The following is a 19,826-nucleotide window of genomic DNA, read 5'->3' on the forward strand; positions in this document are numbered from 1 at the left end:
ATTAAATTACCTTCATCCATATCTTCTAAGGACTCGTTTGTGCTGTTGTGCATCAATTTTGAATAGCAAGGGATTTAATCTCCTTCAATCCACCCCTAACCGAACACGCTCTAATAGGGAAATCCCCGGCGGGGAACCGGGTTCTCATTGCCATCCCTACTCGGAACTGGAATATGACGTTTGGACGACAGGACAACCAGGTTATCACCAAGAAACACGGCGTATCTAGAGACTTGACTTCCTCGTATCAGGACAATCGACCCAGTCATCATCAGAGTAGACGACCAAGTCTGACTGAGAACAGGGGCGTAGAAACAAACCCATCTTCAAGGTGCCCTAGATGGAGCATAGAATGCGTTTGAGGGCAGCAGGTTGTAGCTCTTATGGATCATGAATGTGGAGACAAACTTGTTGAATGTCAATATGTCATAATAGATGTTTGGTCTAGTGAAAGTCTGATACTGAAAAGCACCAGTCAGACTAGGCACATGTTTGCCATCTGTTGATAGCTTTGGATAAATATCAATGGGTGTTGAGCATGGCTTGTAGTATCCCGCTCAATGATCTCAATCATGTAATGTCGCAAAGTGGGAAAGAGACCCGAGCCTTTGCTGAACATCCATGCCTAGGAAGTTATGAAGAGTGCAAAGATCAATATAGGGAACTCCTGTTGAAGGGCACCAATTATACATCAGCACTGTTTTAAAAGCGTCGCCTAGGCGTCCAGGCGGTGGTCCAACGCCTAGGCGTACAGGTGGCAGTCCATCGCCTTGTCTCGCCATTCCACTTTAAAAACCATGTACATCAGAGTAGAGCGGTTGAGGAAGTTGTGGGCACAATGTCAGCAACAAAGAGTATGAGTTAAACCATGTCCGCTCCATGGCAATAGACAAACATATATGTGTTTGATTTGGCTAAAACAAAATCGAGCTGCAAAAGGTGTGAAACAAACATGTGTCAAGCGTGTGGTGCCTGCTAAAGTCCATAAAGTGAACAACTAAGGTGGCATCTTCAAATCTGGAGGGTCGAGTGTAGTAACATGTCTGACAAACTACTATGCAGGAAGGCATTGTTGACATCGAGCTGATGAACATGCCAGGAGCGTGAAAGAGCTAAAGAGAACATTCCATACAGGAGCAGGCTTGACGATTGGGCTGAATTTCTTAGAGCAATCAACACCAATACGCTCTCCTGAAGAACCCAATGTGCCTTGTATCGCTCAAAGGACCCATCAACCTTGAATGTGTTTGAACACGCATTTGCTTATCAACACATTGGACCGAGTCGGTTGAGGAGCATCCCATGTGTGATTGTACAACAGAGTTGAATACTCTGCTTCCATAGAAGCATGCCAATTCAGATAAGCGAGGGCAGTCAGATAGGTTCTAGGAACCAGAGACAACAACATGGCCATGAACAGTACCAGTTGACAAAAGTTGTGCTTCCCGCGGGTAACCATGGCATGTTGATATGCCACGGGAGGGACATGTACATCATCGACAGGGAGATGTGCAGTCGGTGGTTCTAGATGCAGACAACGTTGAAGCATCGAGGCTATGGAGGGCCCAGCGTGGAGGTCGATGACTGCTCCGTAGAGACCTAGGATGGCACCTGGGCATCGGAGCTTTCACACAGACCATTGCCCACGATGTGAGTGTGGCTACGGCCCAATAGACAACGGAGGTTGCCCACTAACCGAACGGAGGCACGAAGCAAGGAGACGAGTCGGCTGCAACTTGACCGACATATGCACTAGGGGTGGTGACTCAGAGACATCGGGTGTCGAACATGGTTGTGCGATGGCTATGTGGTAATAGATGCCCTTGTAGGCTACAAACACGATGATGGTGCAAAGGGGACCGACACAGGATTAGTGAAATCCTCCAAGAAATCAAAAGCCGATAGAGTGGAAGAATGATCCTCAAACAAGAGAAAGGAGGACTCCTCAATGACCACATGTGGGACATGATGAGACAATTTGTGTGTTGATCAAGGCAAAGGTAGCCCTTGTGGTGGAGGGACTAGCCAAGAAAGACACAAGGTGGAGCAAGTGAGCAGTGGTGGCAGAAAGGTTGGGATAGCACTTGCAAAAAAACACAGATGCTCATACAATGTTTGGGACCCAAAAGGGGAGAGATGTGGAGTAGAAAAAATCAGCGTTTTGGTGGCCAGTATGTTTAGAAGGTAGGTGGCAATGCTAAGAGCCGCAACCCAAAACGTGGGAGGGACACTAACTTGAAACAAAACGGAGCAAATGACATTGTATTGCAGATAATGCGTTCAGTTGTACCGTTATGATAGGTGTATGGGCAAGACATGCACAAGTATACGTCGAGTAGGGGTGAAAACGGGACAGATACAGATGGATAGTATGTCAACTTGTATCCTACCTAATGTATTTTAACCGGATTCGGGATCAGATACAAATAATTAGAAACAGGACGGATACAGATACATGGACTAGATGGCGGATACATATATTATTTGGTCGGCTACATGCAGATATTGGATACTTGTCGGATAATACATGAATTGCTTATTATTCATTAGAATCCAGTTCACATGTAAGATAGTATACCACGAGCATTGCATAGACCATAGATCAACATGACAATATAGCGGTAAGTTGAGATCATATAATAGACTAACATAATAGTTTGAATGTAATGACAAGATTCGAATTATACACATGATAGTTTTCAGAAGACATAAGATAGTCTAATACAGCACAAGATTGTCCAACACATGTGATATATAGTCTATTAATAAGCTATGGAGTATTGGAGTTACACATATGATGTATAGTTTGTTACTTTGATATAAATTTAAGCATTATTTCAATATTTTTGACATAAATGTGTTCAAACAAGAAAAAGAAAAATGGCTACCCGAATCTCGGGTACCCGTATTCGACCTGAATATCCAGGTATTTGTTGGGTAGTGCCCACTTAGAATCCGACCCGAATCCAAAGTTGTACTATCCGGGTATTACCCGTATCTGTCCCTATTATAAAAGTATTTGAATCTGTATAAAAAATGGTATTTGTATTATTTGTATCTGGTACCCAACGAGTATACTCGACCCGTTTTCACCCCTAACGTCGTGGGAGGAAGAACATGCGGTCGTTGTTGCATTGAACTCCCTTGATGGTGACACTGAACTGGGTGTGGACATAGGCAAAAAAAAGTTAAGAGCGGAGACCAAGTCAGACTTAAGTTCTAGCAATAACGTTATAAGGTATTGCGAGCAGACATCAAGAATACCCAAATAATACTTGTGACAAGAGACTCTAAGTAATGCACTAGGTCCAAAGATCATAATGTATTAACTGAAAATTATGGGTGGCACGTGATGCTGACGCATGAAACTGAAGACATATGGTGACCAACTGACATGCATGATAAAGAGTGTCACTAGGAAGACCAAAACATTGCACTGGAGGACTTTAGGACCAGAATGGTCGGCACGCTAATGCGAAATGGTGGTGGTTGCGACATGGAAGGTGGAGGCCGCAAGCTGCACCAGGTAAAGGGGACCAGAGTATCGCACCTGGTGATCTCTCTCTGAGAGGGAAAAGACTTCATAGAACAACCAAAAGGGTTAAATTCAGGGGCGTAGCTAATGGGTGGTCCGGGTGGGTCGTGGCATACTATAAGCCGGCCCATCGGACCACCAGTCCACCAAGCCCAGAAAAAAATATGAAACCAGTAGTGTACTTTGTGCTTGATGTTTAGACAATTTCATATTACATTGGCATTCTAATGTATGAACTTATGGACTTAAATGTAAATCTATAGTTTCATATGTTATTCTTATCTTTATATTCTAAATTGTTTTTGAAATCATTTTGGATTATACTAAACTAGTTATGAATTTTTTATGGCATACCTCATAAAAAAAATCTAGCTACGCCACTGCTATAACTACTCAGTCATTCCATCTTTTAACCTCAGTCATTCATGAAAATTACCATAGAGAAGTCATTTTAGTGGGTCAATCGTTCTACAAAAAACAAACATTACAGAGAAGCCATCTTTTAACCTCAGTCAGACATTCTAAAACACAGGCATTACGAGAAATGAAGTGAACAACCTCAGTTATTCTATGAATACTCAGTCATTCCATCTTTTACCCTTCAGTCATTCATGAGAATTACTGAGAGAGAAGTCATTTTTAGTGGGTCAGTCATTGTAGTTATTCGGGTCAGATATTGTATCTTATCAAGTCAGTCATTGTAATTATCAGTGTTAGTCATTGTATTATCAGGGTCAATCATTGTGATTAAATAAAAAAATGAGAATATATATAGAATGTGTGGTCTAGTTATCTGCACAAAAATCTCATGAACACAAATGTGAAATCGGTTCGGTGATTACATCTTTTAATTAGAAGATATAATGAAAAAACAAACTTAAAAATATTTTCTTGGTCCACGTGCTACTGCATGCACCTAGGGTCTCCCGCGATGGCCTCTCCCCGTCCATGTGCACGTGCGTTTTGGTGATTAAAAAAGCTTTGTCGATCCATGTGCATACGTGGTGCATCTCACCTGTAGGACCTGGTGCTAAATAACTATGACACCCTAGGTGTCAAATAGTTATATATATAGGGCAGATCTATTTGTCACCTAGGGTGATGGACCACTAGTCCATCACCTGGACCACCCTAGCGCGCCAAAACGACCCGGGCGAGCCTCCTTCGCGTCCCCAACTGACCGAATCCGCCCTCGAGCGTGCGCTTGCCGCGAGTCAAGTTGCTCCCCGCGCATTGAGACACCTCACCCACACCTGTCTGTCTGTACCCGCAAGCGCACCTCACACGAGCCGAGCCAAAAAAATCGAGTCGAGCCGGGATAGAATCACTTAACGGTCTTGAATGACTTAACGCGCTTGAATGCGTTAATGGACACAAATAACTTAATGTGGCCAGTCGTGGGCTCAAATGGTTTAGCGAATGACTTAACGCGCTCAAATAACTTAATGTGCTTGAATGACTTAATTAATCCTGTAATGTACACTAGAATGACTTAGTGTTACCTGGATGCTTAAATGACTGAACTAAAAACTAGGAATCTCTGAGAAAAACATGAAAAAGACTGAAAAACAAAAATGACTTAATGTTGCCTAGATGATATGACTTAATGTTGTCTAGAATGACTGAACCAAGAACAAAGAATGTATGTGAAAAACATGAAAGAATGATTGAAAACAAGAATGACTTAATGTTTCCTGAAATGACTTATTGTTTAATGGAATGATTTAATGTTTCCTGAAATGACTTATTGTTTAATGGAATGATTTAATGTTTCCTGAATGTTCAAGCGCTGGTCGAGGCTGGCGTATGCTACGTCGGTCGCCTTGTCGTCGCTGGTTGACGACGAGATAAGTGGGATTCCGGCGCACGCTTGGTGACGTTCCACAGCTCAGCGACTGTTAGGCGATTCTTTTTGGATCACAGGTGTACACCCGACAACCTTGATGAAAAGTGATATGTCTTCATGGTGAGAGCTTGGTGTTTTGATTCTAAGAAGCTGCATTGTTCCATGAACCTCGTCATTGTTGAGACGGGTCAGCCGAATCATGAGAAGCGCTGCTTATCCTACGATGTGGACGTGGTTGTCTTCCCTGTCGTGGGGCCACATCTAGATGGGAGCCCAGCTCCACCGGATGACGACGGCAGGTGTGGAGGCGTCAACCGCCGCCGGTCCAGGCCCTTGCCTCCTGTCCTTGACGTGATGAACCCCGACGGAGATCCTAGTATGAGCTCAACCAACAACCACATGAATAAACAAAGGATTGGAGGAGGTCATCGCCGGAGGACGTTGTCGAGGCCACCAGATCGAAGGAGTTGGTTACCGAAGGACGACCGAACCGCCGTGCGGACCGTCGACCCTCACAGCCCGCGCCTAGCGCGACCGTCGTCGCTGCCGGAGCCACCCGCGCCTCGTGTGGCCACCGCCATTGGAGACGGTCACGCCTCACGCAACCGCCAAATGGGGCCGTCGCTGCTATGCGCGCCTTTGGTCGCCACCGCCGCACGAGCCTCCGGATGGGAGCCTAGGGCTCGTAATATACTATATATATTATAATATAATGAAATCTTATGGTTTGTGGAGACTATATATATATATATATATATATATATATATATATATATATATATATATATATATATATATATAATGAAATCTTATGGTTTGTGGAGACAACACCAATCAGATCTCAAATCTCTCTAACCAAATATACAAAGGGCTGGCTGGTGGTTGACGACTGGCATGGACCCACACACGCTAGTGAAAAGAAAGGCGAGAATCTAGAAGTAATGAAGTAACGTAGAAGCCCTAGTTTAAATGAAGTATTAGCATACTAGCACTAGTACTAGAATTTTTTGGTCATGCCATGTACTCGTGGCCGGGAAAAATCATGTGCAACACACAACAGATAACACTAGATCAGGAAGGGGGTGAGGAAAACCATCCAACAAGAGTTCAAGAACTGGAGAACAAGGTTATCGAGATTGGGACGGGATCACAGGAATGTCACCGGAAATATTTGACTCACTGCTGAATTGCTGCCAGCACCTGTGCATTCTGCAATACATGTGTGGTGAAGGTGGATCGCTGGCGAGCAGCAAGCTATGCGGACATGGCGAAACTTCATAGGCGTGGGTGGGGATGCTCAACCAAGCTGCATCGCTGCTTGTGCAGGCGGGCGGTGGCGCGATGTGCCTGATATAAATTTAGCAGATGACGCACAAGGATTAATTGAGCTGGGCCGTATCAGCTGTCCGATCCTCCCTGATCCATGTCACCCCTCACCTGCCATGTCGCGATTTATCTTTTTTTGTTATTCTGATAGGATGCGTATTGCCGTTACCTTTCTGTATCTGATATGTATCCAATATGGGTGCTTCCCGCAGCATGTATCCATGCAGCACCTTTGGATCCCTATTTGGCAATTGCTTTCCACTGCACTAACTCAACCGTGGTTGTGCTGCTGTCTTGTGAACACTGTTGATATTAAACGTTATTCTGTAGGTTGGCAAAGGTAGGGATGTTGGACTTAATCAGATTGCACTATTTGAAGGAAAAGTTGCTGGTGGAAATGGTGAACAAGTTCTTAGCCGAGACATATATAGACTCGGACAACTTTTTGACTTTTTCAGGATGTTATCCTTCTACGTGACAACTGTTGGATTCTACTTCTGTACTATGGTAATTTAATTTTCCTTGCCTGTTAGGATTTGTCTAATCGAAACTGTTCCATTTGTAGTGATTCATGTTAATGTTTTTTGAAGGCACATGGATAAAATTAAATATACAAAATTTGGATATTATTATTCACACTTGTTGACCTTGAGATGATTGCTATTATGTTTGTCTTTCTCATCGTCAACGCTTCTAATATTAAACTCGTTATTCTTTTGCAGCTAACCGTGCTGACCGTGTACATATTTCTCTATGGGAAAATGTATCTGGTAAGATGGTATCCATTCAATTTTTCTTTTTTCCCACCTTTTTGGATGACTTGTAAACCTGTACCCGTGAGGTTAATGTTTTTTTTCTCGAACCCGCAAGAGAGCTGTGCCTTATATTAATAAGGGAAGGAACGGCAATACAAAACAGTGGGGAGAACCCCCCACCCCACCCCATACACCCAGCAGCCTTAAAAAATTACAAATCTAAACGACCTAGGGCCAACTCCTTGACCCACTGGCCCCTGCAGCACACCACACTGCATACTCCGATAAGATGCGCTGTAATGCCCTACCAACAGCAGGTTGCAGCCCATTAAACAGTCATTTCCAACTCCTTGACCCACTGGCCCCTGCAGCACACCACATTACATACTCCGATAAGATGCGCTGTAATGCCCTACCAACAGCAGGTTGCAGCCTATTAAACAGTCATTTCTATGCTTCCAGAGCTCCCATGCGACAAGAGTAATGACAGTATTCATTCCTTTCCTTGATTCCTTGGAAATCTGCCTTTGTTGTTCTACTCCACCCACGAGGTTAATGTTAAATCTGTTCCCGTTACCTGTGACAGGTATAGTATAGTACCCGCTAACCGTGGGTGCCACAAACCGCGGGTATACCCACATGCGCGCGCGCACACACATATATATACACACACACACATATAATATACATATGTGCACATGCATAATGCTCTCGCGACTACAGCGGATATGGTCCTATTGCTACTATTTATGTACAGTTGGTCTCGGGAGCAACGAGGTCTTCCTGTGAGATTTTAGAATTCCCGAGACAAGCAAAAAAAATTAATAAGTGAAATTCTTCATGGTAGTAACAGCAAGCAGCACTCTAGCGTATCCAAGTCCAAGCGAGATAAAACTAATACTCCTAAAAAGGATTGAATTCTACATTTCTACGTAGAAGAATAGATCCTACCGTTGTCATGGATAGCAAGAATGCAAACTTAAAAGTGATGTCAGCTTAGTGGTCTTTATATATATATATACACACACACACATCCAAAACGGGTACGTGGGTTAGCGGGTATGGTATGGCTTTTTATACCCATGAGAAAAACCCATCAAAATCAAACCAACACCCATACCCGTGGATACAAACTTACACCCGAACCCACACCATATCGGGCTTTTACCCGTGGACACGCGGGTAAAATGTGTCCATTGCCATCCCTACTCCTTAGGTCCTGAGTTCGAATCTAGTGGGAGTGAATTTCAGGCTTAGGTTAAAAAAGGTCACTCATTGGTTCCTCTGAGTGTGTGCACACGAGATGGACTGACCTATGGGGGACGGATCCTCGTGTAGCCGTGTAGGGGTAAGGAGGGCTCAAAGCACGAGTAAAGATCTGCTCGTATAGGGGCGGACCCTCATGCTGCACGTGGGGGACCAGCTTTCGTGACCTTTTTCGGTCGGGGATTGAGCTTCATAATAAAATACCGTGGGGTCTTTTCCCTACCGGCCGAGTTTTTTTCCTTCGTTTCTATATTTTTTTTCTGCATACATTCTCTGCTTTCTTCCGTAGTCCTGAGTTTTGACATATCCTTTTTACCGTGTGTTTTCTTAGGCCTTATCTGGTGTTGGAGAATCAATTCAAAATAGAGCGGATATACTGCAGAACGCAGCCTTGAATGCTGCTCTGAACACTCAATTTCTTTTCCAGATTGGTGTATTTACTGCTGTTCCCATGATTCTTGGTTTCATCCTTGAATCAGGTGTTTTAACGGTAATCTCTTTTCTCTTCTGATTACTGGCTTGGCCTGTGAATTCTGTATAAGTATTTATGGTTGGTCACTTTTGTTTATGGTACTGCCTGTAGTCATCAAGACTTGGCATGTTTACTGTCTGCCAATCTTTTCAAACCTTGACTTTCATTAACTTAATAATAAATATTCTGCAAACATAAAAGTCATGTAAATATCCTAAAAGTATTTTATTGACTTCATAAGATCATTATATTTTTTAACATGGGAAGAGGTAGTAAAAGGAAACTTGAAAGATGGAATATATCCGAAGATTTAGCCTTGAATATGAGTGCATGGAAAACAACTGTCCATGCGCCTAAACCTTTTTTCCTCAAACACACAGGAGAATTGTGTATCATTATATTAAGAAGGAATAAAGAAGGGTTTAAAGCAGACCCAATACATGCCGCCTAAAGGTAGCCAAAGGCAAAAGAAAACAAAAATAAAAGTGAAGAAAAGGATAGGTCACTAGCCTCAAAGACCCCCTGCCCCAGCCACACCCCACATCTTCATCTTGAATATTTTTGTAATATCGTGCTAATATTCGGAGAAGCTGCTTCAAACACACAAGCGTTCATATGTTTCCGAATTTGCCAAGCCACTAGGATCACCAATGAATTGAATCCTTTCTTCTGTGGTTTAGGCACCAATTTCTCAGAATCTCTCCACCAATCCTGGAACACAACAGCACCAGAATTGGGCGCCATGTGCCTAAACCTTGACTTGCGGTTTCGGTTGGGTTCAACTCTAGCCTATCTCAACCTGCTTGAGACTAAAAGGCTTTATTGTTGTTGTTGTTGTGTATTAGAAAGTCAAAGTTGTAAATCATAGACCATAATAAGTAAAAAACATCAAGTATTGTTTACTCAAGCAACTATATTTCTTACAATCCCCGTCGTTGTACCATCACTGATGATGAAGGGTTACACGAATAGTTGTTTTTCCTGACTACTATGTAAAATATTATCACTATTTTTCAGCTTGTTTTACAAACCAGTCATTGTTTCTAAAATTTCCCCAAGAGTGATAACAAATGTCCTTGTTTGTTAATGGGTATGTGCAGGCTTTTGTTCAGTTTATTACAATGCAGTTCCAAATGTGCTCTGTATTTTTTACTTTCTCACTTGGAACAAGAACCCACTACTTTGGCCGTGCAATATTACATGGAGGTGCAAAGGTAGTCTTTTTGATACTACGTGTTGCCTATCATTTTCTAAATTTCTGGATACTGATCTGATTAATGTTTTTAAAATATTACCAGTATAGAGCAACCGGTAGAGGTTTTGTGGTACGACATATCAAGTTTGCTGAGAACTACCGTATTTATTCTCGAAGCCATTTTGTGAAAGGGTTTGTTATTACGTGAAGCTATTTTCACTTGTGGAAATTTTCTATTACAATATCATTTGTGTTGATTGTGCTTGGTTTTTGTAGGATGGAGGTTGCACTTTTGTTGGTGATCTTCCTAGCGTATGGGTTTAACAATGGTGGAGCAGTTGGCTATATTTTACTCTCTATAAGCAGTTGGATTATGGCATTGTCTTGGCTTTTTGCTCCCTATTTATTTAACCCATCTGGATTTGAATGGCAGAAGTAAGCAGCCAAGCATTTTGTGTATCTATGTACTATAAGTTCAAATTGTCATTATGAGATTAGATTTCAAACCCTTCTCCCTCTTAGGATTGTTGAGGATTTCAGAGACTGGACAAATTGGCTGTTTTATCGAGGTGGTATTGGTGTTAAAGGAGAAGAAAGCTGGGAAGCTTGGTGGGAAGAAGAACTGGTAATTGAATTTGGCCTGTATTCACTTCAGCCAAAATGTCATGTATTGTTTGTTGACTGGACATAGGGCCTGTTTGGGTCTATACTTAAGTTGCCAAAAATTGCCACATATTCTATGTCACACTTGCCTAAGGTTAGGCGCTCAAATTCTGCGCCACAGTTTACCATGTCTAAGGGAATCTTGCCACACTTTTACAAGTCATTGACGAGTGTGACCTACGCAGCAGGAAAAACTTGCCACAGCTGTGGCTACAAACCAAACACATGCCTAACCCTGTCAAACTTGCCTAACCTTAGGTATGGCAAGTTGTTGCAAGTTAGGTAGCGAACCAAACAGATCCATAGTATTATTGCACCTGATTAACCTACTCGTGTTTCATATGGTTTTGACATTATGTCTGAAACTCTTGCCTAGCTTTAAAGTTGGTTGGTTGCTATATTGTCAAGTCCATCTGCGACAATGATGTAATCCTTATTCTTGATGCTTTTCTGGTTTGAGCCCTTAATTAATTTTAGTTCAAAAATGAATAGAAATAGAGTCTGATCCTAATATGACCTGATCCTTAAATTTTATAGTGTAAAACTTAGAGCCCATTACCTCCCCTAGATATAACATGTCTGAATAAAGAATAATAAAACATTAAGGACTGATTTGGTGGGAGGGGAATTGAAGAGGATCTTTGGTTTCCTCCCCCGTGGATCCCACTAATTTCTAGGGACTAATTTTTAGTCCCTACATTTTAGTCTCTAAGGGGATCTTTGGTTTCTCGGGACTAATTTTTAGTCCCTCCATTTTATTTCATTTTAGTTTCTAAATTGCTAAATACGGAAACCAAAATAGAGTTTTTGTTTCCGTATTTGGCAATTTAGGGACTAAAATGGAATAAAATGGAGGGACTAATAATTAATCCCTAGAAACCAAACACCCCCTAAATTGAAACTAAAACTCTATTTTAGTTTCCGTATTTGGCAATTTAGGAACTAAAATGGAATAAAAATTAGTCCCTATAAACCAAACACCCCCTAAGACATGTATATTTAGAAGCTTCTGACATTTGCCATTGGAAGATGCTGGATTTTTTCACTTCTGTCCATGGGATCTATAACTCCTCATTTTGGCACTTCATTTCAGCAACATATTTACAGCATTCGAGGGAGGATACTGGAAACCATATTAAGCCTGAGGTTTTTCATTTTCCAATTCGGAGTTGTTTACCACATGAATGCTAGCGGAGGAAGTACAGCTTTATTGGTATGTTAGTGTTTCAGTTCCCATTTTCTTGTTGACGTAGATGTTCTGAATAATAGTAGTAAATTAATCCTTGGCCCTGCAGGTGTATTGGATTTCTTGGGCTGTGCTTGGTGGCCTTTTCATCCTCCTCTTGGTAATATATTTCTTTGTTGTTACATTTGGCACCTGCTGAGCAGGGCACTCATTATGTTAATTTGTATTACTATGCAGGTCTTTGGTTTAAACCCCAAGGCCATGGTACATTTCCAATTGTTCCTGCGTTTGGTCAAAAGTGTAGCGTTATTGATGGTTTTGGCTGCTCTGGTCCTGGCAATTTTGTTTACGAAACTCAGTGTGAGAGATGTTTTTGCTTCCATTCTAGCATTTGTGCCAACTGGGTGGGGAATCATTTCGGTGAGCTTCTAATGCCAGCTTTCATATTCATGAAATGATGACCATATGTTGATTTGCCTTTTCTTTTTGTTCATTCCGCAAACGCTTCACAGTTCCATTGCATCCTTATTATATATTTCTGTTCAGTGCATTAGCTTTTCTCTTGACCAGTCAATTCTTCTCATCGTTTTCATCTCTTTTGCACTCGACATTGTAGAGGTTGGCTAAAATTTTACGATTTGTCTTTTTTTTCCACAGATTGCCATGGCATGGAAACCTGTCGTGAAGAAATTGGGTTTGTGGAAAACTGTTCGTGCCCTAGCTCGCCTCTATGATGCTGGAATGGGGATGGTCATTTTCATACCCATAGCCATTTGCTCGTGGTTTCCATTCATATCCACTTTCCAGACGCGACTTCTGTTCAACCAGGCGTTCAGCAGAGGTTTGGAGATATCTCTGATCCTTGCTGGCAACAATCCAAATGCTGGGATCTGATGGTGGCAGTTCCGGCCTTGCTTCATTAATCTGTGGACCTTTCGTACTTGAATTAATCCTCACTTCTCAGTTAACAGTAGCGATGTACATATCTGATATCTCTATGTTCACCGGAGTTGTTTGCCGTGGGTATAAATATCAACGGCTATATTTCTAGAGTTCACCGGCTTGTACCTGTATTTTTGAACGGGTGAACTTTGTATGGCCCTTCTTTTGACATTGACATGTGCTGATTACGTGGAAAAATTGCTTTTTTAGGTCGCTTCGAACTTCGTTTTTAGCAGGATACTTCAGTATCCACATGTTTTTCCCGAAATCCCGGATGGGCTTGAGTAATTATTTTTCTAGCAACTTTTCTAAAAATATAAAAACTATGTTTTCATGACAAGTATTAATGCCTCCTTGGTAAGAACATAAGCCAGATGATGGAACGAGGAGCCCTAGGATGTAGATGAACACAACATGAGCAGCCCTAGGATGTAGATGAACACAACATGAGCGATTCGGCGGATTTGGATTCCTTTTTTATATATCTACTCATGTGGTACTCATCATACGATTCATATAGGATCTATCTGTCTAGAGATTGTTATATACGTCTAGAAAGTTGTATGCTCTTGAAGAAGCTTGTAAAGTTTGGGAAGGGGTTTTTAAATTGATATAAGATCTATATCTGTCTAGAGATAGTTATATACATCTAGAAAGTTGTATGCTCTTGAAAAAGCTTGTAGAGTTCGGGAAGGGTTTTTTTAGAAAAAAGAATAATCTACTTCAATCGATATGTCGTTAGGCACTACATGTCATAGAAATCACACGTAGAAATTGATTGCACAAGGGGGTAAATTGGCCTCTTTAAGATTACCATTTGAGGATTGCTTAGCAACAGTCGGAAAAAGTGAGTAAAGTTGGGGGTGAACCAAAAAAGTTTGGGTAGAGCTGGATCCAAGTGTTGGCTAGGTAAACCCCTTGTAGTAAGAGGGGTAGTTATGCACCCTGTGGACCATCCCATGGGGGTGGTGAATGGAAAGTCCCCATTGGTAGAACAAAAAACCCGCAACCCCTTAGGGCATGTTTGGTTATACCAATCCAAAGGGGATTGGAGGGGTTTAAATCCCCTCCTAGTCAAAAATGATTAGGAGAGGATTTAAACCCCTCCAATTTCCTTCTGAATTGGTGTAACCAAACAAGCCCTTAGGGGTTATCCTGCGCTTAGAAGAACTAGGAAATGAAAAAATATATAGTGATAGTTTTATTCTTCGTTGTCGTAAGTAAATATGAAACTAGGAATATGGAAAATTGTATTTTTGGAATTTGCAATAATGTGATGGTTGAATGATGGGAATTGAACACGCGCATGGTGGATTCACAATCCAATGTGTAGGAAACGGTGACCCCTAAGAGTAGGGAATGAATTAGTATTTCTAAAAACTATTCTCTAAACTAGGCCACAAATAAAACTCTAGGACAAAACCTATGCAAATAAGCAATCTATAATGAGTAGAGGTGGCCATTGTCTAGTGGCATGGGGTAAGGTTTGTCGTCCCCTGTAGTTGGGTGGCTTAGGAATATCTAGTCTATTTGAGCTCTGCTGGGCTCTTCGTATGCGATGGCTTTGGTTACAAAAAACAGACTCCAACTGACCTTGGACAGATCTCTCCATCCACGTACTAGGCAAGGCTCATGTATTTTTCTCTATAGTTTTGATCTTTGAAGTGGGAAATAGAGCCAATACCAAGTTCTGGACAAATAGATGGCTGCATGGAGAAAGACTTGCAGATCTTGTTCCTAAACTTTTTGGTGCAATCCCAAAATGGTTGGTCAATACCACGACTATTCAGGATGCCAATATTAAGGGAGCTCTCAGTTGGTGTACTCATTGATTATCTTCATATCTGGGATTTGCTTTCAGATTTTGAGCTGCAGCCTAGCATAGATGATAAACACCTTTTTAGTTTAGCCTCAAATCGCAAATACTCGGCTAAATTTGCTTACAAAGGCTTTTTCCTTGGCTCAAGCTCCTTTGAGTATTACAAGATTGTATGTAAATCTTGGGCCCCGCCCAAATGTCGGTTCTTTATTTGGCTGGTTACTCAGAAAAGATGTTGGACAACGGATAGACTTACAAAACGGGGCCTAGATCACCCGAAGAAATGTCTTCTTTGTGACCAAGATGCTGAAACTATAGACCACCTCCTTGTGACATGTGTCTTTGCAAGAGAATTCTGGTATCTTTTGCTGAGACAGCTTGGGTTGCATCTCGCACCATAGATGGTTGCTTCCTCCTTTCTAGGTTGGTGGGAAAAGGAAGCAAGAGCAGTGAGCGGGCTTATTAAAAAGGGCATCAACTCCCTTATCATCTTGGGTGCTTGGGCGATTTGGAACCACTTGAATAAATGTGTCTTTGATGGTTGGAATTCAAATATAACGTTAATCCTTAATTGGGCAAAAGAAGAGATGCGTCGATGGGAAATTGCGGGGGCAGAAGGCATTTCTTACCTGGCAACCCCCTTAGCGGGGCCCTAGGGGTTTTCCTGGCAGTGTGTGGTTTTTTTCTAGATGAATTCCTTCTTGTATGCGTGTTTCTGGCTCCCGTGAGGGGTCTTTTATATTGGGTCTTCCTTTAGACCCTAGTGTCTTTTTCTTCTTAATATAATGAGGTGCAGTTCTCCTGCGTGTTTTTGAGAAAAAAAACTTGGTTTTGTCTAAGTGATGTTATCTCTACCATAAAGCCTAAGTTTCAATCCTAAATAATCTAACTAGAAAGGAGAGATTGAAACTTATGTACTTAATGTAAATGCGGAAGGTAAAGTGTAAGTAGAGAAAGCAAACTATCATGGGTGACGCCGGTATTTTTACCGAGGTATCCGGCTCTTCTCGGACGCTCCCTGTCGTCTTCATTATCGAGCTTCCGACCGAAACGCCCCAGGCCTCGTTCCTATGGTACACGGTGGCGGTTGTGACACAAATTCAGTTGTCACGGCCTCGCAAGACTCTCGCCCCACTCGTTACAATTACAACAGATCGTGCAAGAGGCAAGGGATTGTGTGGTTTTTCTAAACTCGCTCAACTCTAGAACAAATGCATAAGCGTTCTAAACTCTATGTATTTTTTTATTTTTCTAAATTCTTTTCAGAGCTAGATTCTTCGAAAATTTCCTCACAACATGCCAATTATCGTGGGCTGGTTGGCGGTCACAACCTCCGGGATAGTGCTGGGAATTGGGTCGGGCCGGGCCAGCCCGACCCAAGCCCATCGTGTTTCGTGCCAAACGGGTTCGGGCCAGCAAAGCCCAAAATATTTTTGGGTCGTGTCGTGCCAGCCCGAAGTGTAAAAATAGTGACCCAACCCGGCCCTAAACCACGTCGTGACTTCTTTGGGTTGTGCCGGTGAAAGTCGCCTAGAGGGGGGGTGAATAGGGCGAAACTGAAATTTACAAAGTTAATCACAACTACAAGCCGGGTTAGCGTTAGAAATGTAATCGAGTCCAAGAGAGGGCGTAAAAACAAATCGCAAGCGAATAAGGAAGTGAGACACAAGGATTTGTTTTATCGAGGTTCGGTTCTCGCAAACCTACTCCCCGTTGAGGAGGCCACAAAGGCCGGGTCTTTTTCAACCCCTTCCCTCTCTCAAACGGTCCCTCGGACCGAGTGAGCTTTCTCTTCTCAAATCAACCGGGAACAAAAACTTCCCCGCAAGGACCACCACACAATTGGTGTCTATTGTCTCGGTTACAGTTGAGTTTTGATCGCAAGAAAAGAATGAGAAAGAAAGCAATCCAAGCGCAAGAGCTCAAAAGAACACAACAAATCACTCTCACTTAACACTAATGCTTTTGTGGATTTGGGAGAGGATTTGATCACTTGGGCGTGTCTTGTATTGAATGCCTAGCTCTTTTAAGTGGTTGGAAGTTGGAAAACTTGGATGACTTGAATGTGGGGTGCTTAGGGGGGTATTTATAACCCCAACCACCAAACTAGCCGTTTGGTGGAGGCTGCTGTCGCATGGCGCACCGGACAGTCTGGTGCGCCAGCCACGTCACCAGGCTGTTGGGTTCCGACCGTTGGAGTTCTGACCGCTGGGCCCGCCTGGATGTCCGGTGGCACACCGGACATGCACTGTAGAGTGTCCGGTGCGCCACTTCACGCGTGTCTGACTTCTGCGCGCTCTGGCGTGCATTAATTGCTTCTGCAGGTGACCGTTGGCGCGAAGTAGTCGTTGCTCCGCTGGCTCACCGGACAGTCCGGTGTACACCGGACATGTCCGGTGAATTATAGCGGAGCGGATTCCCGAAGCTGGCGAGTTCAGAGTCGCTTCATTCCTGGAGCACCGGACACTGTCCGGTGTACACCGGACAGTCCGGTGAATTATAGCGGAGCGCCTCTGAGTTTTTCCGAAGGTGAAGAGTTTGGCTTGAAGTCCCCTGGTGCACTGGACACTGTCCGGTGGTGCACCGGACAGTCCGGTGCGCCAGACCAGGGCAGCCTTCGGTTGTCCCTTGCTCTCTTTGTTGAACCCAATTCTTGGTCTTTTTATTGGCTAAGAGTGAACCTTTGGCACCTGTATAACTTATACACTAGAGCAAACTAGTTAGTCCAATTATTTGTGTTGGTCAATTCAACCACCAAAATTAATTAGGAAAATAGGTGTAAGCCTAATTCCCTTTCAATCTCCCCCTTTTTGGTGATTGATGCCAACACAAACCAAAGCAAATATAGAAATGCATAATTAAACTAGTTTGCATAATATAAGTGCAAAGATTGCTTGGATTTGAGCCAATATAAATACTTATAAGATATGCATAGATTGTTTCTTTTATTTTTGACATTTTGGACCACGCTTGCACCACATGTTTGTTTTTGCAAATTCTTTTGTAAATTATTTTCAAAGTCCTTTTTGCAAATAGTCAAAGGTAAATGAATAAGATTTTGCGAAGCATTTTCAAGATTTGAAATTTCCTCCCCCTGTTTCAAATGCTTTTCCTTTGACACAAACAAAACTCCCCCTCAATAAATTCTCCTCTTAGTGTTCAAGAGGGTTTTAAGATATCACTTTTGAAAATACTAACTTCTTTCCCTTTTGAACACAATAAGATACCACTTTGAAATTGCAAATTGAAAATTATTTTAAAATTAGGGTGGTGGTGCGGTCCTTTTGCTTTGGGCTAATACTCCAAAAACGGAGTCATTAGAGCCCTTAGAATTATTGTCTCCCCCTTTGGTCATAAATAAATGAGTGAAGATTATACCAAAGACGGAGTCCTTTTGCTTTGTACTTAGGCTCTCTCCCCCAAAGATGGAGAGTTGCCCGGAGCGACGGCGAAGGATGAGTTACGGAGTGGAAGCCTTTGTCTTCGCCGAAGACTCCAATTCCCTTTCAATACACCTATGACTTGGTTTGAAATAGACTTGAAAACACATTAGTCATAACATATGAAAGAGACATGATCAAAGGTATATGAATGAGCTATGGGTGCAAATTAACAAAAGAAGTTCCTAGAATCAAGAATATTTAGCTCATGCCTAAGTTTGTTAAAGGTTTGTTCATCAAGTGGCTTGGTAAATATATCGGCTAATTGATCTTTAGTATTAATGTATGAAATCTCGATATCTCCCTTTTGTTGGTGATCCCTTAAAAAGTGATACCGAATGGCTATGTGTTTAGTGCGGCTATGCTCAACGGGATTATCCGCCATGCGGATTGCACTCTCATTATCACATAGAAGAGGAACTTTGGTTAATTTGTAACCATAGTCCCTAAGGGTTTGCCTCATCCAAAGTAGTTGCGCGCAACAATGTCCTGCGGTAATGTACTCGGCTTCGGCGGTAGAAAGAGCTACGGAATTTTGCTTCTTTGAAGCCCAAGACACCAAGGATCTTCCCAAGAACTGGCAAGTCCCCGATGTGCTCTTTCTATTAATTTTACACCCCGCCCAATCGGCATCCGAATAACCAATCAAATCAAATGTGGATCCCCTAGGATACCAAAGCCCAAACTTAGGAGTATAAACTAAATATCTCCAAATTCGTTTTACGGCTGTAAGGTGAGCTTCCTTAGGGTCGGCTTGGAATCTTGCACACATGCATACGGAAAGCATAATATCCGGTCGAGATGCACATAAATAGAGTAAAGAGCCTATCATTGACCGGTATACCTTTTGATCCACGGACTTACCTTCCGTGTCGAGGTCGAGATGTACATTGGTTCCCATGGGTGTCTTGATGGGTTTGAGAGCACCTAGAGGGGGGGTGAATAGGTGATCCTGTGAAACTTAAACTTATAGCCACAAAAACTTGTTAAGTGTTAGCACAATAAATGCCAAGTGGCTAGAAAGGAGTCTCAACAAAACACAATACCACAAGAGATCAATCACAGAGACGACACAGTGGTTTATCCCGTGGTTCGGCCAAGACCAACGCTTGCCTACTCCACGTTGTGGCGTCCCAACGGACGAGGGTTGCAATCAACCCCTCTCAAGCGGTCCAAAGACCCACTTGAATACCACGGTGTTTTGCTTGCTTTTTCTCAATCCCGTTTGCGAGGAATCTCCACAACTTGGAGCCTCTCGCCCTTACAATTGAAGTTCACAAAGAACACAGAGCAAAGGGGGAATGAGCAACGCACACAAGACTTCAAAAGATCAGAGCAACAACACGCACACAAGTCGCAACAAGAGCTCGCAACACAACTC

General features: G+C 42.6%; 1 protein-coding gene across 1 annotated transcript in view; it reads left to right on the plus strand.

Annotated features, from left to right (window-relative positions):
* LOC103644387 (callose synthase 9) overlaps positions 1-13,402 on the plus strand; it is a 75,308-nt gene extending 61,906 nt beyond the window's left edge. Inside the window, exons 41-51 of the mRNA XM_020544934.2 lie at positions 7,038-7,214; positions 7,430-7,477; positions 9,060-9,218; positions 10,301-10,414; positions 10,499-10,587; positions 10,672-10,830; positions 10,918-11,020; positions 12,152-12,271; positions 12,354-12,404; positions 12,482-12,664; positions 12,902-13,402. Coding sequence (XP_020400523.1) covers positions 7,038-7,214; positions 7,430-7,477; positions 9,060-9,218; positions 10,301-10,414; positions 10,499-10,587; positions 10,672-10,830; positions 10,918-11,020; positions 12,152-12,271; positions 12,354-12,404; positions 12,482-12,664; positions 12,902-13,138 — 1,440 coding nt within the window. The 3' untranslated portion in view covers positions 13,139-13,402. The remainder of the gene's footprint in view (positions 1-7,037; positions 7,215-7,429; positions 7,478-9,059; positions 9,219-10,300; positions 10,415-10,498; positions 10,588-10,671; positions 10,831-10,917; positions 11,021-12,151; positions 12,272-12,353; positions 12,405-12,481; positions 12,665-12,901) is intronic.
* Positions 13,403-19,826: the final 6,424 nt, after the last annotated feature.

This window comes from Zea mays, chromosome 1 (assembly GCF_902167145.1).
Source record: "Zea mays cultivar B73 chromosome 1, Zm-B73-REFERENCE-NAM-5.0, whole genome shotgun sequence".
NCBI lineage: Eukaryota > Viridiplantae > Streptophyta > Magnoliopsida > Poales > Poaceae > Zea > Zea mays.